At 43.2% G+C, this 19,075-nt stretch overlaps 3 protein-coding genes across 8 annotated transcripts in view; 2 read left to right on the top strand and 1 right to left on the bottom strand.

Moving 5' to 3' along the window:
• The first annotated feature begins 2,896 nt into the window (after positions 1-2,896).
• pde6hb (phosphodiesterase 6H, cGMP-specific, cone, gamma, paralog b) lies at positions 2,897-5,485 on the top strand. The gene is made up of 3 exons (XM_085784884.1): positions 2,897-2,974; positions 4,279-4,436; positions 4,551-5,485. Exons 2-3 carry the CDS (start codon positions 4,294-4,296, stop codon positions 4,666-4,668), a joined length of 261 nt encoding a protein of 86 aa, XP_085641010.1. The 5' UTR covers positions 2,897-2,974; positions 4,279-4,293; the 3' UTR covers positions 4,669-5,485.
• A 2,686-nt stretch (positions 5,486-8,171) lies between these two features.
• On the top strand, positions 8,172-12,661 carry LOC146983359 (G protein-coupled receptor family C group 5 member D). The gene is made up of 4 exons (XM_085784883.1): positions 8,172-8,515; positions 9,352-10,535; positions 11,477-11,532; positions 11,715-12,661. The coding sequence occupies exons 2-4, from the start codon at positions 9,425-9,427 to the stop codon at positions 11,802-11,804; spliced, it is 1,257 nt and encodes a 418-aa protein (XP_085641009.1). The 5' UTR covers positions 8,172-8,515; positions 9,352-9,424; the 3' UTR covers positions 11,805-12,661.
• A 1,242-nt stretch (positions 12,662-13,903) lies between these two features.
• Positions 13,904-19,075, bottom strand: part of LOC146983358 (RNA binding protein fox-1 homolog 2-like) — a 49,261-nt gene continuing 44,089 nt past the window's right edge. For all 6 annotated transcript variants that reach the window (XR_015036313.1, XR_015036314.1, XM_085784900.1 and 3 more), the window contains 2 exons: positions 18,956-19,031; positions 13,904-17,860 (listed from right to left, as the gene is read on the bottom strand). Coding sequence is in view for 4 of the 6 variants with exons in the window: in XM_085784900.1 (XP_085641026.1) it covers positions 17,816-17,860; positions 18,956-19,031 (121 nt within the window). In the remaining 2 variants the exon portion in view is untranslated. The remainder of the gene's footprint in view (positions 17,861-18,955; positions 19,032-19,075) is intronic.

Raw genomic sequence — 19,075 nt, 5'->3', positions numbered from 1 at the left:
AAGATTGACATATTGACCTACAATCCTGACATGACAACACTGCGCAGGTCAGTTCAGCCTGGTTCACTGTTATGACTTTTTAACTGAGAAGTAGTTTGGTAATTAATCGCTGGCAAAGTGTAAAGAGGCCACAGATCAACAGGCTTAGGTGAGCTAACTGTACTTACAGCAGCATTTCTTGGATTGCATTCCATCATACAACAGGCCGCCTACTCACACCACGGCTTGTGGCTTAGAAAAAGAGATTGAGTCAGCTGATTGATTTGACCCAGGAAGCTACATTACGATTCACTGTGTACCTTGATTTTACTGGTACACTTCCAACACACACGTAAGACTTTCAGCACCAGAATCAGCAGCACTGACAGGTTTGTGAGACAGACCTGTAGCTCACTGTGGTTCCCAGCCTGCAGACTGTAAATCCAGTGTTTACATGACACAGTGCAGAATTGCAGGGTGTTGTTAAAGAGGCCAACTCCTTCCTATGTCCAGCCTACATACCGTTAAAGAGGCTTAGTCATTGTCCTGTCCTGTTCTGTCCTCTTTCAGGACCAGGTGCCCATGTTGCCCTACTCTTAAAATCTGCCCTTAAAACCTCCACAATGTACAGGATGTGATTGACCCTGATTCCAACCACTTAAGAAATCACTTTGTACTTCAAAAGGTTCGACTCAGTCTTTGAAACAACTTTTATTTCATCATTATTCTAAAAAAAACAAAAAAACAAAGGGAACTTGAATCCTCACTCAGCCCCTGCTTCTGTTTTAAGTTGGTTTAATCAGCTGGAAGATTATTTGACCATAAAAGCATCAGACTGGAAAGATCTTTAATAACTATGAGTATTGATTACAGTCATTAAATATTTAGCTGTAATTAACATTAACTGTATCTGACACCACCATGATCTGTCGGAGGGTATTTCAAAGAGATAACAAGCTGCTTACTTTCTTTCTTTTTTTTAATTCAAAGTCTCAAAGGAGTTTGTTCCACCACTGTAGTATACTGGATTGACTGATGTTGAAACTTTGTCCAGCCACTTATGTCCATCCTCAGGATGAACTATAACAACTTTGGAGATTCTTTTATTTTTGGTGTAACACCATCATCTGCTCCAAATTTCAATTGTCCAACATGCTAATTAGCAGATTTAAGCACAATTAACATGCTACACAAAGATGATTATTGTTGTAAACATTATAACATCATCATGTTTGAATTCTTAGTGTGAGCATATTAGCATGCAGGTGCTAACGCTACCTCGCAGCCTCACAGAGCCACAACAGCATGACTGTAGACCTGAGTCAGTTCAGCTTTGTCTCATGTGGACACAGAAGTGCGTCAGGTGAAAATGCAAGCAGGTAATACAAGCTGAGCAAAGGATCAAATGGTGATTAATATGATCTTGTGTGTTTTCTCTGTATCAACTAAAGTCTGTAACACACAATCGAGCAATGTGAAGAGTTCAGCCTGAGATGTCTGCTCACACAGCTTAAAGCAGAGAGTGGGCCTGAATCTTGAACAGCGCATCAGAAGCCCCGTTGTAACAATGTGAACAGACAAAATGACACAACCTCCCATCAGTGCTCTGTGGTTGGGTCACAGCTCTTTCTCAGTGTTTGTCACACATCCAAGCAGGTTAATCTGAGATCCTGCCTGAAGTTCGGTTTTGTGAAACTTCAAATTTATGTCATTGTGTCTTTTACCCCAGTGATTTTGAACCTTCATGTTGCTGAAAAATGTAATTTTGAAGCTTTTTTTTTAGGATCTAAATGAGTTTAAATCCCTAAACCCTTGCCATGAAGTCAAGGACAACTGGACCTGCTGTTTGTTCAGTGCGACATCTTCTCCCCACTGCACAAACACCAGGACTGATTGCTTGCTTCTAAATATGTGGCTGGTGTTCATCAAATTGAATCACTGCAAATCCACCCCCATCCCCCAAACACACTTGCACACACAGGCTGCAGCTCTCTCACAGTGATGGTGCCAATCCCTTGCTGTGAAGCTCAGACAAAACTACAAATAGGGATCTAATGAACTCTAATTTGGAAGACATACTCTAACGCTTAAAGCTGAAAGTGAAAAAAAAACAAAATGCAACGTTCAAAAACATCAGTTTTCGGGCTGCAGATGAAACACAATCTAATTCCAATCATAAAACCAAAGGCAGTTCTCTTTCTTAATACCACATCCTTTACGTCATTTGGCATGTCATGTGTGGTTAATTGTTTTAATTTCACTAGCAGTAACACCACCTGAATGTTCATCAGCATCTAACAAGTGTGAGTTTAAGGCCCAAAGCAGGAACCTGATTGAACCGACATAATAAAAACTTGTAATTTTGCTTAATCATGCTACAGAAATAAATTGTTATTATCTATAACAGAGGTTATTTTAGTTTTCTATGAAGAAAACTATATATACGTATACACTTTTGTCTCTCCTGGATGTTTTAAATGTCATTCAAATGTTCATGTCTACAAGGTCAGCTTGTCCATTGTTCACCTGTGAAGGGTGGACAACACAACATATGTGAGAACAACATCTCACATGGACCTGAAACGCGAGCGGGTCGTCTCCTCACGGCACAGCAATAGCTGCAGGCGGGCTGAGGTTTAGAAGGATAAGCCTAACAAAATCCTTTCTGATTGATCTTTGACACCGTCTACGCCGTCTCCTTACCAGGACAGGTAGGGAGGGCAGCGGTGGGGGTGGAGAACAAGGACACTAAGAATCAGCCCGGTGAGGGTGGGGTGGGGTGGGGGGGGCATAGGAGATGCTGGCATGAGAGAGATGTTTGGCTGACCTTTTCCGATGACCATGTGACTGGAAAGAGGAGGTTAAGGAGGTTGTGGGGATTACAGATAGGCGTATAAAAGCACAGCCCGGACGGTACATCTTCACACACTCCTGAAGAACTGAGAAGCAGCTCTCAGCTGAGAACAGCAAAGGTCTTGGGATACAGTGACCACAGGTAAGAACAAACTCTACTGCTGATACAACCTTGACGAACTGGCTCCCTGATGGAACCAAAGCTACAATTTTTACAATGTTTTCTATGGCACTTGTGATTTATTTAGTGGTAGTCATGGCTGCACTAGTGGATAATTGGGAGAACTCAGATGAGGATGACTTTGCTTTCATTCATTCATTCAGCATTAGCTAACTTGAATTATGTACTAATAGGAGCAGAATAAACAAAAAAAGATTGCACGCAGCCCTGACTTAAAGCCTTGAAAATGAAGTAGTGAAGAAACAGAGGAGTCTAACTAAAAGCTATGACATGTTCCACTTTTTCTGTGCTAGCAATGTGCTTTGATGTTACAATTTGAAAATCTCCAAAAAGTTATATTTAAAAATTAAATCTAATTTGAAGTTGAACAGCAGATGCTTTAAAGTCCAGATGTGCAAGGGTTAAAATCAAGAAAAACACAGTCTTAATTAAAGACATGAGAAGAAACCTCTAGAAGAGAGAAAGAGAGCAGGTGTGTGCATTTTCAAATGCGTGAAGAAAAGAGGATTGACTTTAGGGGGCAACAATCACAGCAACAGATGGCTACTAACACGCAGGGCGGATTCTCCTCTGCACGGCTCAGACGCAGCTGCACAGATCTCTAAACTGTAGAAGCAGAGCCGTTGTCAGCTTAGGAGAGTCTCTGTAAAACCCATCACCAGCCAGTCTAGATCTGCTGGTGCTGATGCAGGTGGCGCATATGTTTGAGTTACATAACGAGCCAAACTAGGGTGTTGTCCACCTTCGGCCTTAACGGGATTACCAGTGTCAGCAGTCAGAAGAAGGGGGGTGAGCAGAGGAGCTTAGGCAGGATACTGTTTGCTGTTTGTTTGAGCGGAGGACAGGACAGACAGGACTTACTGGTTGATGCACCTAAACGCAAAAAAGAAAATGAACAGATATAAACAAAAGACAGTTAGATTGAAATATAATGTAGAACTCACATTGTATAAAACACAGTAGTTTATAATTTAGTAATCAGAGTCTAAATGGTGTTTGAGTTTGAGGTTAAGAGCAGAAGTCGCTCTCTCTTGGCACATGACATCCTTTGCTGTCCAAGAAGGGCAATTAGTCTTCTGTGGATCAGAGCGGGATTAGCGTTAATCTGTCTGTTTAACCTAATCTGCATAATCTCCACTGATGGGAGCACCGAGAGCTGGAAGGAAACAGGATTAACAGAGGGCAGCAGCGAGAGGGTCAGGGGATCTCAGAGGAAACGCTTGTGCGACGACACGTGCTCAAAACATTGTCCTCCCTTCTTTCAGACACCCTCCGCAGAAATGAACGCCAGCCCCCCTGCAGCAAGCGCCCTGTCCCCCGGTGGAGCCACCGGCCCCACTACACCCAAGAAGGGACCACCCAAGTTCAAGCAGAGGCAGACTCGTACATTCAAGAGCAAGGCTCCCAAGCCAGGCCAGAGGGGGTAACTGAACCTTTATATATTCCATTCATACGCATATTTATTGATGCACACACAGTCATCTCTGTTTATACACTTGGACGCAGGCCACTGACATCTCTGTTTTCTCTTTTCCAGCTTCGGTGACGATATCCCTGGCATGGAGGGACTTGGCACAGACATCACAGTGGTGTGCCCATGGGAAGCCTTCGGCGACATGGAGCTCAGCGACTTGGCCAAATACGGAATCATCTAAACCTCCTGCCTCCTGCCTTCCTCGCCTGCCTGTACCTCTCCTCTGTCTAATCCTCTCTGCTCCTCTGCCCTCTCTCCATCTCAGCTCGGCACGCCATGATAAGGCAGCCGGCGACCCCCCTAATGCCCTCTCGTCTATCTACCTCATGCTTTCCTTCACTGAGTGAATGGAGGGCATAATGATGCTCTTATTTTTATATTATTATGATTATGATATGATACTGTTTACAGTATATATATATACTTGAAATGACAAGACGAGAAAAACAACTCCTCATACCTTATTCCCTTCTCCTTTGTCCTTCTACGACAGTTTTCTCCTCGCGTCTCTTCCCTCCCCACTTCAGTCTCCCCTCTCCCACCCTGTCTCTCCTAACCTACGGCAACGGACGCAAGCAAAACACAGTTAACGCTAGCTTGTACTTGCTTCTAGCTGTCTAAAAATTTGTAAATATTTTTGCTCTCAGCGTTGAACCTTTTTACCTTTTTATCTTACCTTTTGTACTTCCTTCCTCTTTTATTTTGCATTGTATTTTCTACTCCTTGTGCGCAAGGTTACTGTTAACACCAAGGGACACAAGGAGAAGGTGCAATATGCTGTAATGGTGAAAACTACAATGCACTTTCAGATGATCATGGAGGAGGAACTCCCTTTTATCCCACTCTCCATCTCTTTCTCTCTCCTTGCTGCTATCTGAAACTATAGAGAAAGTAAAGGTATATACTGTATGCTTTGTGTTGCAAGCGCACTAACAGAGATTGTACTGTGACCTGGTATGTCCACATAGCACCCAGTAAAATGTGTTTATTTTCAGTAATCGTGTTGTCCTTGTTTTTTCTGAAACACCTGATACATTTAAATATATCAAAAGTAAAATCGGGGTAAATAAAGGGAAATGATGATATCATGATATCACTAACAGGAACTTATTTCTATGTCTCAACTACAGAGGTCTCTGAGCTCAGCTAATAATAATTACACTAATCTAAAGGCTTCCTGAAATCATCCTGCTCAACAAAAGGCTCTTCTTTAAAGACACAAATCATGATGCTTGTTGCATGCAAGTGTCACATAATAAGAAACTCACAAGAAAAACTAATTATATAGGCGATTATACAGCCTGTAGGCTAATCATTAGCTTCATATAGAATGATCGATTCTACTAAGTATTTAGCAGTAGCCTATATCAACAGTTTGGAGCTATTACCTCAAAAGCAGAGTTTAAGCCTGGAGACAGGGACGACTATCAAAACCTCTTCATACAGCCTCTAGCGCAGGCAGGTGCCAGACCATGCAGGGCTCTGTAAGTGATTACAAGAATCTTTGACACTGAGGGAGCCTTATCTGTGATCCAGTGCATAAGAATATTTTGATTACAAGAATCTTTAATTGAACTCTAACGATGAAGAGGAGCTGGTGAAAAGCAATCAAGCTGGCTGTCACATGTCACCTTTTGATGAGCAAGTCAAAAGCTTGGCAGCAGCATTTAGCAGGAGTGTTAAGGGAGGTGGAGTGAGAGAGCTACAGTAAGCAAGATGGAGTGAAATAATTATTTCCATCTCACCTCATGACACACTGGGCCTGAGCCTTGCATTGTCTCTTGGAGAAAAGGAATGAATCAAACACTTGATACATTAACCAAGAGTCAATGGTTGCCAAGCAGCAACCTCTGAGACTGAAAAACCAATCTAACATTGAAGTACAAGTAACAACTGCACTGGCTGCTTGAGTCAGAGACTCTCATGTTGAAATGTCGAACTTTTAGTCCCCACAGCAAATGTCATTCTTCATGATGACTACACAAGGTGTAGACTCACATTTTTAAATACTACTAAGGCTTAACGTTCTGTATAACAGAGGGTGTGATGATTTGAGTGAGTGTATGTTTGCCACAAGCCGGCATATACTTAACTGACCTCAGGGAATCATTTATTGTGCTTACCTTTCTTGTTTATTTGTCCTAAACAGCCAACAGCTCGTATCACTGCTTACTTAACTGTTATATTAGTAAATCATAATTTTAAGGGTCTCGGGCATGTGATGTCTACTCACGTTCTTATCTTTCTCCTCCCTCCGACCCTCCCAGATCCCCAGTTCTTCTCACCATCTTCCTTTTCTCCCAGTGTAAGGGACTACTTTATGTATGATTAACTGATATGGATGAATGTCAATATGAAGCCTTAAGATTGAGGGGGTCATTTTTTAAAAGCCTGCTGATGTCATCAGTGTCTGTATAAGAACTACCCATTAATTTGCAATGTAGCGGAGGAGACCAGAGATGGAATGTGGAGTCAGAAATATCTTTGTCAAACATTATTTGTTCCAACATTTCAATCATTTCTTTTTAGATGTGAATCTAAAATGTGAAGTCTGAAAATATTTTTAGTGGGGTGGGGGTGGGGGCAATTCCTGTTTTTCAGAAATTGGGAGGGAGATGTCCCCCCCGGTCCCCCCGGGATCTGCACCCATGCTCAGATCCGCATGCACCTATTAGCCTGGAGTTTGGCAGCCTGAGGGGAACGTCACATTTTGAGCTTCAAAACCACTCTTCAGGAATCTATGGGTGATGTCACAGAAGCTACATCCATCTTAATTTACAATCAATGTTTTTAGTGACAGCTAGATATAAGTTTATCCTTTTGAGGACCATGAATAGCCTATCTATATATTTTTTAAATCCATGCAAATCCATCAGATAGCTGAGATGTTGTAGTTTGGCTAGCAAGGTCCCAAAAGAAATAATCACTTATTTTATAAAAAACTTTCCTAATTAACATCTACAACCCCAAATAGTCACTAATGTAACACATGGTTTCTTCCACTGTTATTTTACATTGTTGACACAACCCAGACACCTTATGGTATGGTATGAATGATTGCTGTCATGCTCGAATTCCCCTGAACATTTTATTGAAGTGCTTGTGTGTGTTGTCATAAACAACAGACACAAGCATATAATTGAAAAGATAAAGCTTTGTCCCTTCGGGTTTCACACCGCTAGAGTGAATAGGAGTTGCAGAGAGACCTGAGATTCAACTGAACACACCCTCTGTGCTTGTATGGACATGAGCTGCAGTGGTTACGTATGGGCTTGTAAAAGACAACAGTTAGAAATCACTCACTACTCTTGATGCAACTCCCCCTGCGGCAACTCACCGATCTCAGTGTGTTGTTGCTGCGATTTTGCAGTAACTAAGGTGATGACTGGTCCTGTTCTGTATCCCAGGGAGACTGGGGATGAGTCAGTTTGACTCAGTTTAACTCCCTCCTTTACAACAACCTGCTCCTCGCCCCTTCTGAGCATTGGTTTCACATGACAGGATATCTCAAATTAGCCCCAGACACACTGGTTAATTCAGATAAAAGAGTGCATGTTATGGAGACATGGGATGCAAATTCTTACAGGAAATGGGATTCATGAATAGGGAGGAGTGAGCTTCCTCCTCCCTGTGTGTGTGTGTGCCTGTGTGGCTCATCACCTCCAGGTGTGTGCGCCCCACCTATCTAGGGAGGGGCCCTGAGAGAGAGACAGGAGAAAGGAGGGGTCTAAAAAGGAAAGTATGAGTATGTGCAGCGTGCACATTTCTCAGCTCTTAACCGACCTGTTGATGCGAGGTGCAAACTTCAGACCTGAGCGGCTCCGGTGCTTCCCTGTCCTCCTCTTCTCGTGCTGCCACAGGTATGGGACATCATCAGGGTGGACGGTACATGGCTACACAATAGGCGGCCGCTGCTGCATAAACAGAGACATTATTGGAACATTTTTAGCCACACTTCGAAGTGAGGCTTTTGATCAAGGTGTGGGGTTAAGAGGACAAATCACAGCCATCGTCCCATAATATCAAAGGTAAGTGGCACTTTTTAAAATATATATATACAGTATATAATACAGGTTTATTCTAGTTATTTTGGAAATTAACTCCTATTATCTTCAGTCATAGTCGCAAAACATGTACAAATGTTTTCCTCATATATGCCCTTTATCTTATCAGCCATAGTTTCATAACAGCTATTACAGTTATCCAACAATCATGTTCGGAGCCTCATATTCAAATCAGCTGATCAAAACCTTCATGCCCTCGTATTAGAAATAATGTCCCAAATTTGGGTGTGGCCATTGTTTCACGTATCTTTCTCCCACTCTATGATCTCCTGAGTGGCGTCACGACTGAAAGCCAGCGTCAGGGCAAAGTGTGACGGGCCTGGGTCAAATTTAATGTGTGATAAACATGCAAAAGATCATCTTTGAATCTGTGAGGCCCGGAACAAAAGGCTCTGTCACAGACTGGAGGAAGTGGCAGTCGACTATCAGCAGTGAATATCTCTGACTGCGTCTCTCACCTGCAATCTGTGCCGTGTATAAACCACAGTGTGTGAAGCTATCTCTGTCTACAACGGAGCATAGTCACCTTTCATGTCTGCTGCCTCGGCTCCATGTTACAGTTGTTTTTTCCTCCACTCTTGGCCCTGGCTCGAGCACTCCTCTGCCTTGTCCTGGCATGTTTCTAAGCTCCCCCCTCCTGTTCTCTTCACTCCCGCTGTCAAACCCTGTTTCTTTTTCCCCTGCTCTGACCTCTGTGTTATCCTGTCTCCCATTTCATCCATCCTCAGTCAACACAATGTTCGTGTGTTTAGCAAAACCTGCACTTGAATGCTTTTCGCTGACGTGCTGTTTATTTTCAGGAGAGAAGACCTGCCATATCAAAGGACAGTTCAAAGGAAGGACTCAATCCCCAGGTGGATTTCTACGATAAATATGGCCTTTTTATCTGAAAAGCACAAATCCCTCTTCCCCCTCCTCGTCGTCCTCTGTGTCCCTCTCACCTCCCTGTGCCAGTCAACCAACGACACCTCAACCACTTCCTCCCCTTCTTTAAACAGTACTACTACCCTGAAGGCTGTGCCGGGCTGCGGTAAAGGACTGAACCCTATCTACAAGTACCTGTGTGACCGCAGGGCAGCATGGGGCATCGTACTGGAAACCTTGGCCTCTGCAGGTTTCCTGTTGAGCATCATTCTCCTCCTCGGCCTGCTGTTCTGGTCCCTTTGGCTCTGCGTCTCACATAAGAACCAACGCAGCAGCATTGGAGGCACGGTGACCTCCATGTCCATGTTCTTGTTGGCCACAGCGGGGATCTTCGCCATCACCTTTGCCTTCATCATCCGTCACACCACTCAGACCTGCCCGACGAGGATCTTCCTCTTCAGCGTGCTCTTCTCTCTGGCCTTCTCCTGCCTGCTGGCTCGCTGTCTGGCCCTTCTGGGCTTCGCGGCCACCCGGGGCTGGGGAGAACCGGCCGTGGCTCTGGGGCTCTTCACCGTGCAGGTTATCATCTCCACACAGTGGCTGATCCTGGTGCTGGTTCGAGAAGGGAAGCCCTGTGGGTACAGCCAGGAGGAATTTGTCATGCTGCAGATCTATGTGCTTTGCCTCCTGGTTATCAGCATAATCCTCAGCCTGCACTTCCTGTGCCGCTCCTGCTCCACATACAGCTACAGCTACACGGGGCCCATCAACCAGCAGGGGAGGGTCCAGGCCGCCTTGCTGTGCCTCACGGTGCTGCTGTCCGCCTCCATCTGGGTGATATGGATCACCATGCTCACTAAGGGAAACCCTGAGTTGGGCCACCGGCCACAATGGGACGACCCAGTGCTTTGTATTGCGCTGGTGGCCAACGGCTGGGTGTTACTCCTGGGGCACGGGTTATCCCAGGTCGCCTTTCTCTGCAGAGGCGAGGCCAAGTCCAAGGATATCCCTCTGAGCTTCGCCGGCTGGACCAGCCCCAGCGCTGACATCCCAGGGCTGGCCAGTCCCAAGGAGGGGAAAGAAAACGGAAGCTTTGAGAATGATGGCGAGAACAGGAGAGGTGAGAGGCTGTCTTCCTTATCCATGAACCGACTAGAGTTTAACTGAAAGAGTATGAATCATGCTCAGAGCGAAGAAAGACAAGGGACAAAAAAAGAATTAAGGCCGCAACTCACATTTCTTTTCCAGATTTAATTATTCTGCCAATTTTTTTTACTAAATTAATCAACAAGTTTTGAGCTACAAAATAAAATCACTTAGGACCTAAGGACTTTTACACATTGAAATTGTTTTTTTGTTTTTTTTTAGCTTAAATGGCTGGAATAAGTGGCAGATTCATTTTTATCGAGCAGTCCATTTGAATGGTTGTTTCAATAAGAAATATAGAAAGGAACTTTTTTTAACATGCGTATCCTAACAAGAGTTTACCCCATCTAAATCCTGGTCTCTGTGACTGCAAGTGACAATAATGGAATAATGGAAAATGATGAAATTGTATAATCTGAGTACAGTATAGCAGTAGAAGAAGAGCCCTGAAGTTATCGAGACAACAATGTCAGTGATGTAGCAAAATCTAATGTCTAATGTTAATGTGAGCTATAGCTGCTATAAGCCAACAGTCACACAAGACCAACAAAGGCTTAAAACCTCTGAGTGTATTATATTGAACACTATATTTTAATGCTTAAAATATAACTCTTAACTCAGGGGAAAGAAATGTTCCTCTTTTAGAAACTTTAAAGTCTCACGTTTAAGCTCTTTCTTATCCCCCTCCTGCACAAATACCTCTACAGTAAAAATCTGCTCATGTAGCTGAGTCAACTCCAGCTTCTGTGTAAGACATTGAATATTTCACCACAGCAGCAAGACCAAAATGAACATGGAGTCTGTATCAAGACATGTATTCAGTTATCAGTAGGATCAGCTCTCAACTTGGTATTTATGATGAACAGTATATAATGAAGTGATAATTAACGGAGTGTATCATGTGTCTCCCTTCAGGCAGGAGAGCTGAGCCGGCACTGCGGTCGCCCTATGAGTCCGGATTCTCCATGACAGTGAGTAATAAACCATTAGGATTAACAAACTGACTCCACATACTACACTATTAAGCACTGTGACCTTTTCCTACTGGAGACAATTATAGCCAATTTATTCTGTAAGGTTAATGAGTTTGTAAGTTTATCATGGGTATTAATTTCAGTAAAATGATGAATGTGTGACTGTGTGTGTGTTTCAGGAAATCGACCCTGACAAAGATTACACCATTCCTCGCCCTCAGACCACCAACTACAGGGAACCTTATGATGAATATTATGGACAAGATTAAAGTCACCCTGAGTCTCAGTCAGATGAAACTGATACCAAAGCCAAAGCTGAGGCGGACCCAGCTCCTGCACTAATCTGTACTTCAAGTACTTGGCACAAAAAAATGTTGTTGTGTTTTTTTTCTGTTTCATTTTCTGCTGCAAATGTAAATATGTCTGCATAGTGTTATCGAGGAATGTTATTACAAATCTGACAGTAGAATGTAAAATCCTCTGTCCTGAAGAGAAGAAAGAAAACTCAGCACTATAACTCATCTGCTGGGGTTTCATCATGGAGGCTGGCTGGCTCCAGATAGTCCAGCTTTAGCGGGAAATCCACATCATAAATACTTAGTGGAAGTGCATCTTTACGCTGGTGTGTGTGTGTGCGTGCGTGCGTGCGTTTGTGGTGTGCACACTGTGTGCTAGCCTGAGATGGTATATAATAGCCCTGAGGTGACAGAGGAGGCGTGAAACTGTCACTCTGAAGGTGCCAAACTGCTGAGCAGAGCAGAGGCATCTGTGAACGGTAGAGAGGAGGGATGAAAGGAGAAGGGAGGAGAGAGGAGAAGAAAAAAAAACAAGCGGAGGAGAGGAGATTAGATGAGATGAGACAAGACAGGAGGAAGATAGGACAGGAGACCTGTCAGCACTGTGGGAGGTTTGTGCCATCACTGATTAACATCCTCATATTCAGAGTTACATTACAATCGCTGGATGCTGCGCCGCACCAAAGACAATACACGTCCTGTGTACATAGATATAGTAAATGAGGAATACAAAGGTATGCCTTTTTTCCTGTAACAGATATTTCAATTGTTTTTTATACAGTCATGTAAGTGTTGTCAATAAAAATGTTCCTCTATTAAAGCCTGGGTTTGTTTGCAACACTTTCACACCACCTTTGCTTCTCCCACTCACAATCTGCACAGATGGCATACCCGAGGCCAATTACTCTCCCAACCAAGAATCAGTGCCATGCCTCCAGGCACCTGCTGCAAAATGGAGCCTCAACCTCACACATGGGGCAGAGTGGCAGTAGTAGCAGAGCTAAACCACCAGGGGGCAATGTCTAGGCATAGCAAGAGAGACAGGATGGAAGAGAGAAAACCAGCCAGAAGAGCCTAGTACTAAACTTTTCAAGTAACACAAGCCACCTGCAATCTAATAGCAGAGGCCGTCGTGTCTGTATTATTCACACAATGGCCTAGAATGAGTAAAATCATTTGAGATTCAGCCTGGGACGGTCTGTTCTGCATTTGTTTTTCTCACCCAGTGGCCTGTAGTGACTGTCATCCACAAGACAAAAGGTCAATTCCTCACTCCAGTTGATGCAGTCATCCCACGCCCCCCTCTCACCACCACCTCTTATCAGGCGGCCTTCAATCTATTCTTCCAATTAGTCCAACTTCAATTACTCACTGAGAGCATGCCATCAAATTGGCAATTGGCCTCTTGTGCATTAGAGCAATTAGCAGGGATATGAGGTTTCCCGTCACATCCAACCCATTTACGGCCATTAACTCCAGATGCAATTAAAGATTGTTCCAGATTGTTCCCCTTGGCAGCAATGAGAAAGTTAGAGGCGGTGGAAATGCTCATCGCACAGTACATTTGGTCCGGAGGAACAAAAGTCAAGAGTTAACAGTGATGCAACCCCAGCCGAGCGGCATTAATCGAGTGCAATTGTTGCCTCCATCAGTCAACTGACCCACACCAGCTAATGCACCAACTGAGAGGGAAAGTTTCCTGACAGGCAGAGGGGATTCTTGTTAAGGTTGTAATCATGAAAGTTTGCAACATCTCTCTATAGGTTACAGCCAATCAAATACAGGTCTCTTTATCTCCTCCTGCTATTGGGGGTGTGTAGTAGTTAACACAATCTCTCTCCTGATTGGATAATCTCTCTCCAGCCAAACACTGAAAATATAATGATAAGACTCAGACAATCATGGGAAGGAAATAACATAATGGTTACCAGCTCCAAACTCAAGAACCATATCTGGGGCTGTGCTCTATCGCCTCCTGATAATCACACTGTGGGAGTGCCTGGGACAATAACGTTGGACTGAACTGAGGGAAGTGGCATGTGGCTCAGGTAATAAGTATCCAAAGACCAGCATTAAAAACCAAACAGTTTATTTATTATATACATTCAATAATAATGAAGAGAATAAACAGAAGGCAGACACAAGGATGGCAAAATAAAACATTGTGAGAAAATACATGTCACTTATTGAAAAAACAAAATCACTTGGATAAATGAGCTTTTAAGAGCATGTGACGAAAAAAAAAAAAAAAATTTCCACATGCATTTTTAAACCCATTTATTAATCCCTGTACAAAAACTCCCACTTGGGTTGACTTGAGCACAGTGCAAGGAGGCGGGAGGGGGTGGAGGGGTGGGGGTCGTCCTGCACACCACCTGCACACCTCTGTGGTTGCTCTGAGGCCTCGTCATCACGGATAGTCAACGATTCACTCCAATTAGAAGAAGACGGGAAAAAAACCCAGAAGTGAAACCAACCCACAGGAGTCGCTGCAGCTGCAACACCTCGACATTTGCCAACTGGACGAAAAGAGGTGGAAACGCTGCTGGATGAGCAGGTTCATAATAATATAAGGCTCTGTTTGGACACATTGGTTTTTATACAGACCAGCTCCGAGCAGAGTTATAGTTTGATGGGCCGATGTCATCACTGTTAGAATTTTTTTTTTTTTTTTTTTTTTTTTTGAGATTTACTTTCATTATATAAAAAAAACAACCCACAGGGGTCCGGACATATCAAATTAAACTTTACACATCTGATATGACTGGTGATTACCACGACGACCACAGAGGCGCAGAGCGGAGATAACCCAGATTATTGAAGCGGGACCAAATCGTCTTCCTATAAAAGCGACTGCGGGCCACTTGCCTCCTCCTTCCTCCTCCTCCTCCTCCACACCCAGACACTATAATGGACCTTTACTGAGATTCCTCCGTCGCTCCTGTCACCTTGCATTACATAACATCCAAGTTCCTTCTCTCCCCCCTCCTGCTATGTAAACACCTCCTCCTCCTCCAGCACTATGATTTGAATTCATGCACAAATGAAAAGATTCTGACTGACACCCTTCCTCTCTCACAAAAAGCATGCATAGCAACACTTATGATAATACTTGTAAGGGATAATAAGACAAAAAAAAGAGGTAATGCACGTCGGAAATACTCATTGGACCTACTGCACACAGTTTTCACAATCATACAAAAACAACATTACCCCTCCTCGCACCGCCCGCTCCACCCTGAGCGCACTGTACCCCCGTGGAAAGGAATAAAAAAAAAAAAGGAGAAAACACTGGGGGGATGTTGTTATCCTGTCAGCTAATGATTAATGGCTCAGCTTCTCACCTTCACCGTCACGGCCACAATGTCCCTCGACTAACCACCCACACATTGTTTCATTGTTCAGAGAGGTGGCCACCGCCGGGCCACAGGGCTCTGTCGACATTGTGTGGCCGTTTCTCCCACATTTACTTTGTCTGTAATTTGGCCCCGTTGGCAAACGCATTGCAAAAAAAAAAAAAAAAAAACCCCTCTCGTGTCTACCTCTGTCTTCCTACATATCCCTCATGACTCCATCTGCTCCGATTTTCCTTGTCTGCAGCAAACACCTTTACATCCATCTATAGCATGTTCATGTGTTAATTAAAAAAGGAGAGAGAGGTACAGAAAGAAAGAGGGAGAAAGAGAGAGAAATAGAGAGAGAGAGAATAAATTAGTGTGTAGAGTGAATCAAATTTCTAATTTCCCAAATTGCTGCAACCTTTTAAACTACATGCGGTTCTGTCTTTTTTGGAGCTTCAATAACATTTCCCTGGGTTCTGTTGCAACACCGTCAGGCCGACTGAAAAATACAGCTTCAACCCACAGATGAACAAAATAAAGTAAAAGGCAAGAAATAAAAACAAAACAAATCAACCACAAAAATAGGAAATACATCAGGACCAAAAATGTGCTTTCTTCAGTAAAATCTTTGGAACCAAAGAGGCAAATAATAGCAATAACAACAAAGTGAGAGTATATGGAGATGTAATACATAGGACAGAGACTTGGTCTATAAATTGTCTGCTTGCCAGTCCTTTGATGAAGCCTTCAGACAGACCGATATAGAGAACTTTAAAACTATTCAGAGCAAACACTCCCAGAGAGCATGATGAAGGATTTAAAATTACAAAATGATGTGGACAACTAGTGAAAACAGTGAATATAAATAGAAAAAATTCTCATTACTTCAAGACTCCATTATATGACTGCAATGTCTTTGTTTCAAACGGGCTTCACTGTATTCTAATCTGGGCTGTTCTGCTGGGATCTACTGTTCTGCTGAGTTGAGATCAGACACCATTTCCACACACGGAGCAGCTCTGCCTGAAGCCTGGAGGCATAAATATCTCAATTGGCCAGGAGGGATTCCCATTTGGCTGACTGGCAGATGATTAGTTTCCCATGTGGGTGTTCCCGCTTCAGATCAGCTTCGCTAAAACTAGTTCATTTGTGTTCCGCGGTTCTTCGTCCATCTGACCTGTTCATTCACTGCGTTGCTGCTACAGCTGGAATGTCTGATGGTCCAGGACGTAGAAAGAAATGTACCGAGTCCTTTTTTCTTTTCTTTTTTTTTTTTTGGAAGAAGCACAAGGTTGAGCCTTTGAAGGGAAGTGCACTGAATTCTCAAAGTGGACAAACACACAGGGTCGGTTCAGAGCTGGAAAGGGGCAGAAGGTGATTCGATGTCCCGTCTTAGTGTTGCACTTACAGTAATGAATGGAACATGTGGAGACCAGCAGTCAGGACAAATCAATGGCTCTGTCACTGAAAACAATGGACAGTTTCAACACGTCCACGTTATGTGTGTGTGTATATATATATTTATATATATATATATGTGTGTGCGTCTGTGTATATATGACATGTCTATGCAACTTCTTATCAATGGCAGCAAAACAGATTTGTGAAAGAAAAACTGAGGTAATGCAGAAAAAACAAAGTAACTTGGTTTTTTTCTTTGTCATTTTCACACTTTTTTTAAATCCTTTTTTTTTTTAAACATTAGTTTTCTTGTTTCCTTTTACACTTGGGGGGGGGGGTGGGCAAAGAAATGTTGGAAAATGACAAATACCGGAGACTTTCCCCCCCATGTCTTGCGGTTCGTAGTTTGCCGTTACCAGGACAACAGTGGTTTCTGTCAGTCCAATGCTCCCAAGTTCCCACCAGCTGAGTGTTCAGTAATCTGTCTTTACAAAATAACAAGAATGATTCCTACGTGTCCTGTATTGCGCAGTTTGTTTGTTTTTTCATTATTATACCACAAAGTTAAACCAGAGGGTCGTCTCTGCTGTGAGAGAGAGGGCAGCTTTATATCAATGTAGTGTTTAAAAACAGAAGTACCTTTTTTTTCCTTTTTTTTTTTAGTAACGCTGTGCTGTGGCAGTTCTATCATTGTGTGCAGGTCGACACTAAAGGAAAATGTAAACTAGAGTAAACCGTATACTTGGTGTCAAGTGTTAAGTGTGTGTATATAGGTCTGATTAGGTCTTACAGGGCAGTGGATATACTATAAGTCCAGAGATCCTTAGGGGGAAAAAAAGGTTTGTAGTGTTCAGGATCACACAGGAACGGCGGTCTCTCTCCTCCCAGGTCCCATAGCGTTTCTATGAACCATCCTAAATTGTGCCACGTAGATCAAAGTAGTAGGCTCCAGCTCTTTATGTGGGAGACACACTTGGTAGTTGTTTTTTTCTGTTTGTTGTTTTTTTCTTTTTTTGTTTCCATGTCAGCGACAGACAAGAGGAGCACAGAAACAGAGTTCGAGTTGTGATGATGTGGCATTGAACTCTCGCCACAAAAAACAAAACAAAACAAAACAAAACAAAACACATGAGTTGTCACTACAGTCCGTCTGCAGAAAACTGGGGAGGAGCTCCTGCCAAACAAAGAGCCTGAAAATGTGTTTTGGAGCGATGTGGAATTCCTTGGGTGTGATTTGTGGTTTTAGTAAGGAGCAAACCTACTGTATCCTGCACGGTATAAACTGGCCTGAAAGAGACGGAGAAACAAACACAGTCAGAGGGTGGAAACACTGAGGTTACAGCTTTATCCTGCTGTCTGGAGTTTGGCTGTAAAATACAGCCTACACATGGTTACTCTACAAATTGTACATCCGTTGACCCAAGTGTGACCAGTTCCTCTGCAGTGTGACACACAGGTCCCTTTCACACCTGATATTACTGTCCGTCTCCAGTCTCCAATCACAAGTGGTCAGCTCTGTGTTCAGGTATGAACACACCAAAGACGCATTTGAGATCCATCACCACATTCGGTGTGTTCACGTTCTTGTAAGAATGTGAACACAAATATAAGCACACTGAAGGATTAACTACTCCAATGTCCATTTTACTGTTTTAAAGGTCCAGTGTGTAATATTTGTCAAGGTTTATTGGCAAAATCTGAATATACTACCAATGAATATATTTGTATACGTGTATAATCGCTATAAAAGGAAATCTGTTTGGTTTTCATTGCCTTATAATTCTTCTTTTATATAAACATATAGCAAGGGTCTTGCTTAGAGAGTGTCGCCGCCATGTTTGTACGGAATGGAAAATCCAGCCAACCAGAGAGCGCGTTTCAAGACTAATAAAACTATAGAATTATTAAATATATAAATAACAGAATCGATATGCTAGTTGTCACTGTTTTCTCCTCATTTTACACACTGGACCTTTAAATGGAGAAAACTTTATTCCACTGTAAGAGCTCTAGAAGTGCATTCATTCACTCAACTCCTCTTTGCCTTCCCTCTCTCCCTCTCTCTCACACACACCTTGATAAAAGACCTGTCTGTTGAGCTGCTCCAACAACAACAGCAGCGACACATAACTGTCTATTTGCATGTGAAACAGGAAGTGAGATCCAATCACAACTGACCAAACAATACACACGTGGAGACGCATTTCAAAGCAGGTGTGAACAGACGGACTTAGAGCTGACCACTTCATGGTAACACCAGGTCTGACCGGGGCCACAGTGGCCTCAAAGCACTGCTTAACATGGGAGACCCTGTGCTGTGCCCCCCACCCCCAATTAACTTGTGTTGTACTTGTTGTGTAGAGCTTGAGTCACTTTTCTCACCATGGCTCCCACTCCGTATGCAGCAGCTGCTGGAGTTAAAGCGTGGTATGGATCTGTAGTGTACACTCGGCCATAACTAGCAACACAAACACAAACAAACAAGAAATAATTAATTTGAGT

The sequence above is a fragment of the Trachurus japonicus genome, chromosome 8 (assembly GCF_045865225.1).
Source record: "Trachurus japonicus isolate A0001 chromosome 8, Traja_1.0".
In the NCBI taxonomy this organism is placed as follows: Eukaryota; Metazoa; Chordata; class Actinopteri; order Carangiformes; family Carangidae; genus Trachurus; species Trachurus japonicus.
The sequence above is the reverse complement of the archived record's forward strand: the minus strand, read 5'-3'. Positions and strand labels throughout refer to the sequence as shown.

Bases quoted from the DNA above. Each gene is read 5' to 3' on its own strand.
- pde6hb (XM_085784884.1), top strand. From the start codon at position 4,294: ATGAACGCCAGCCCCCCTGCAGCAAGCGCCCTGTCCCCCGGTGGAGCC. The intron at 4,437-4,550 runs GTAACTGAACCT...TCTCTTTTCCAG, and splicing joins CCCAAGCCAGGCCAGAGGGG to CTTCGGTGACGATATCCCTG.
- LOC146983359 (XM_085784883.1), top strand. From the start codon at position 9,425: ATGGCCTTTTTATCTGAAAAGCACAAATCCCTCTTCCCCCTCCTCGTC. The intron at 10,536-11,476 runs GTGAGAGGCTGT...GTCTCCCTTCAG, and splicing joins TGATGGCGAGAACAGGAGAG to GCAGGAGAGCTGAGCCGGCA. The intron at 11,533-11,714 runs GTGAGTAATAAA...TGTGTGTTTCAG, and splicing joins AGTCCGGATTCTCCATGACA to GAAATCGACCCTGACAAAGA.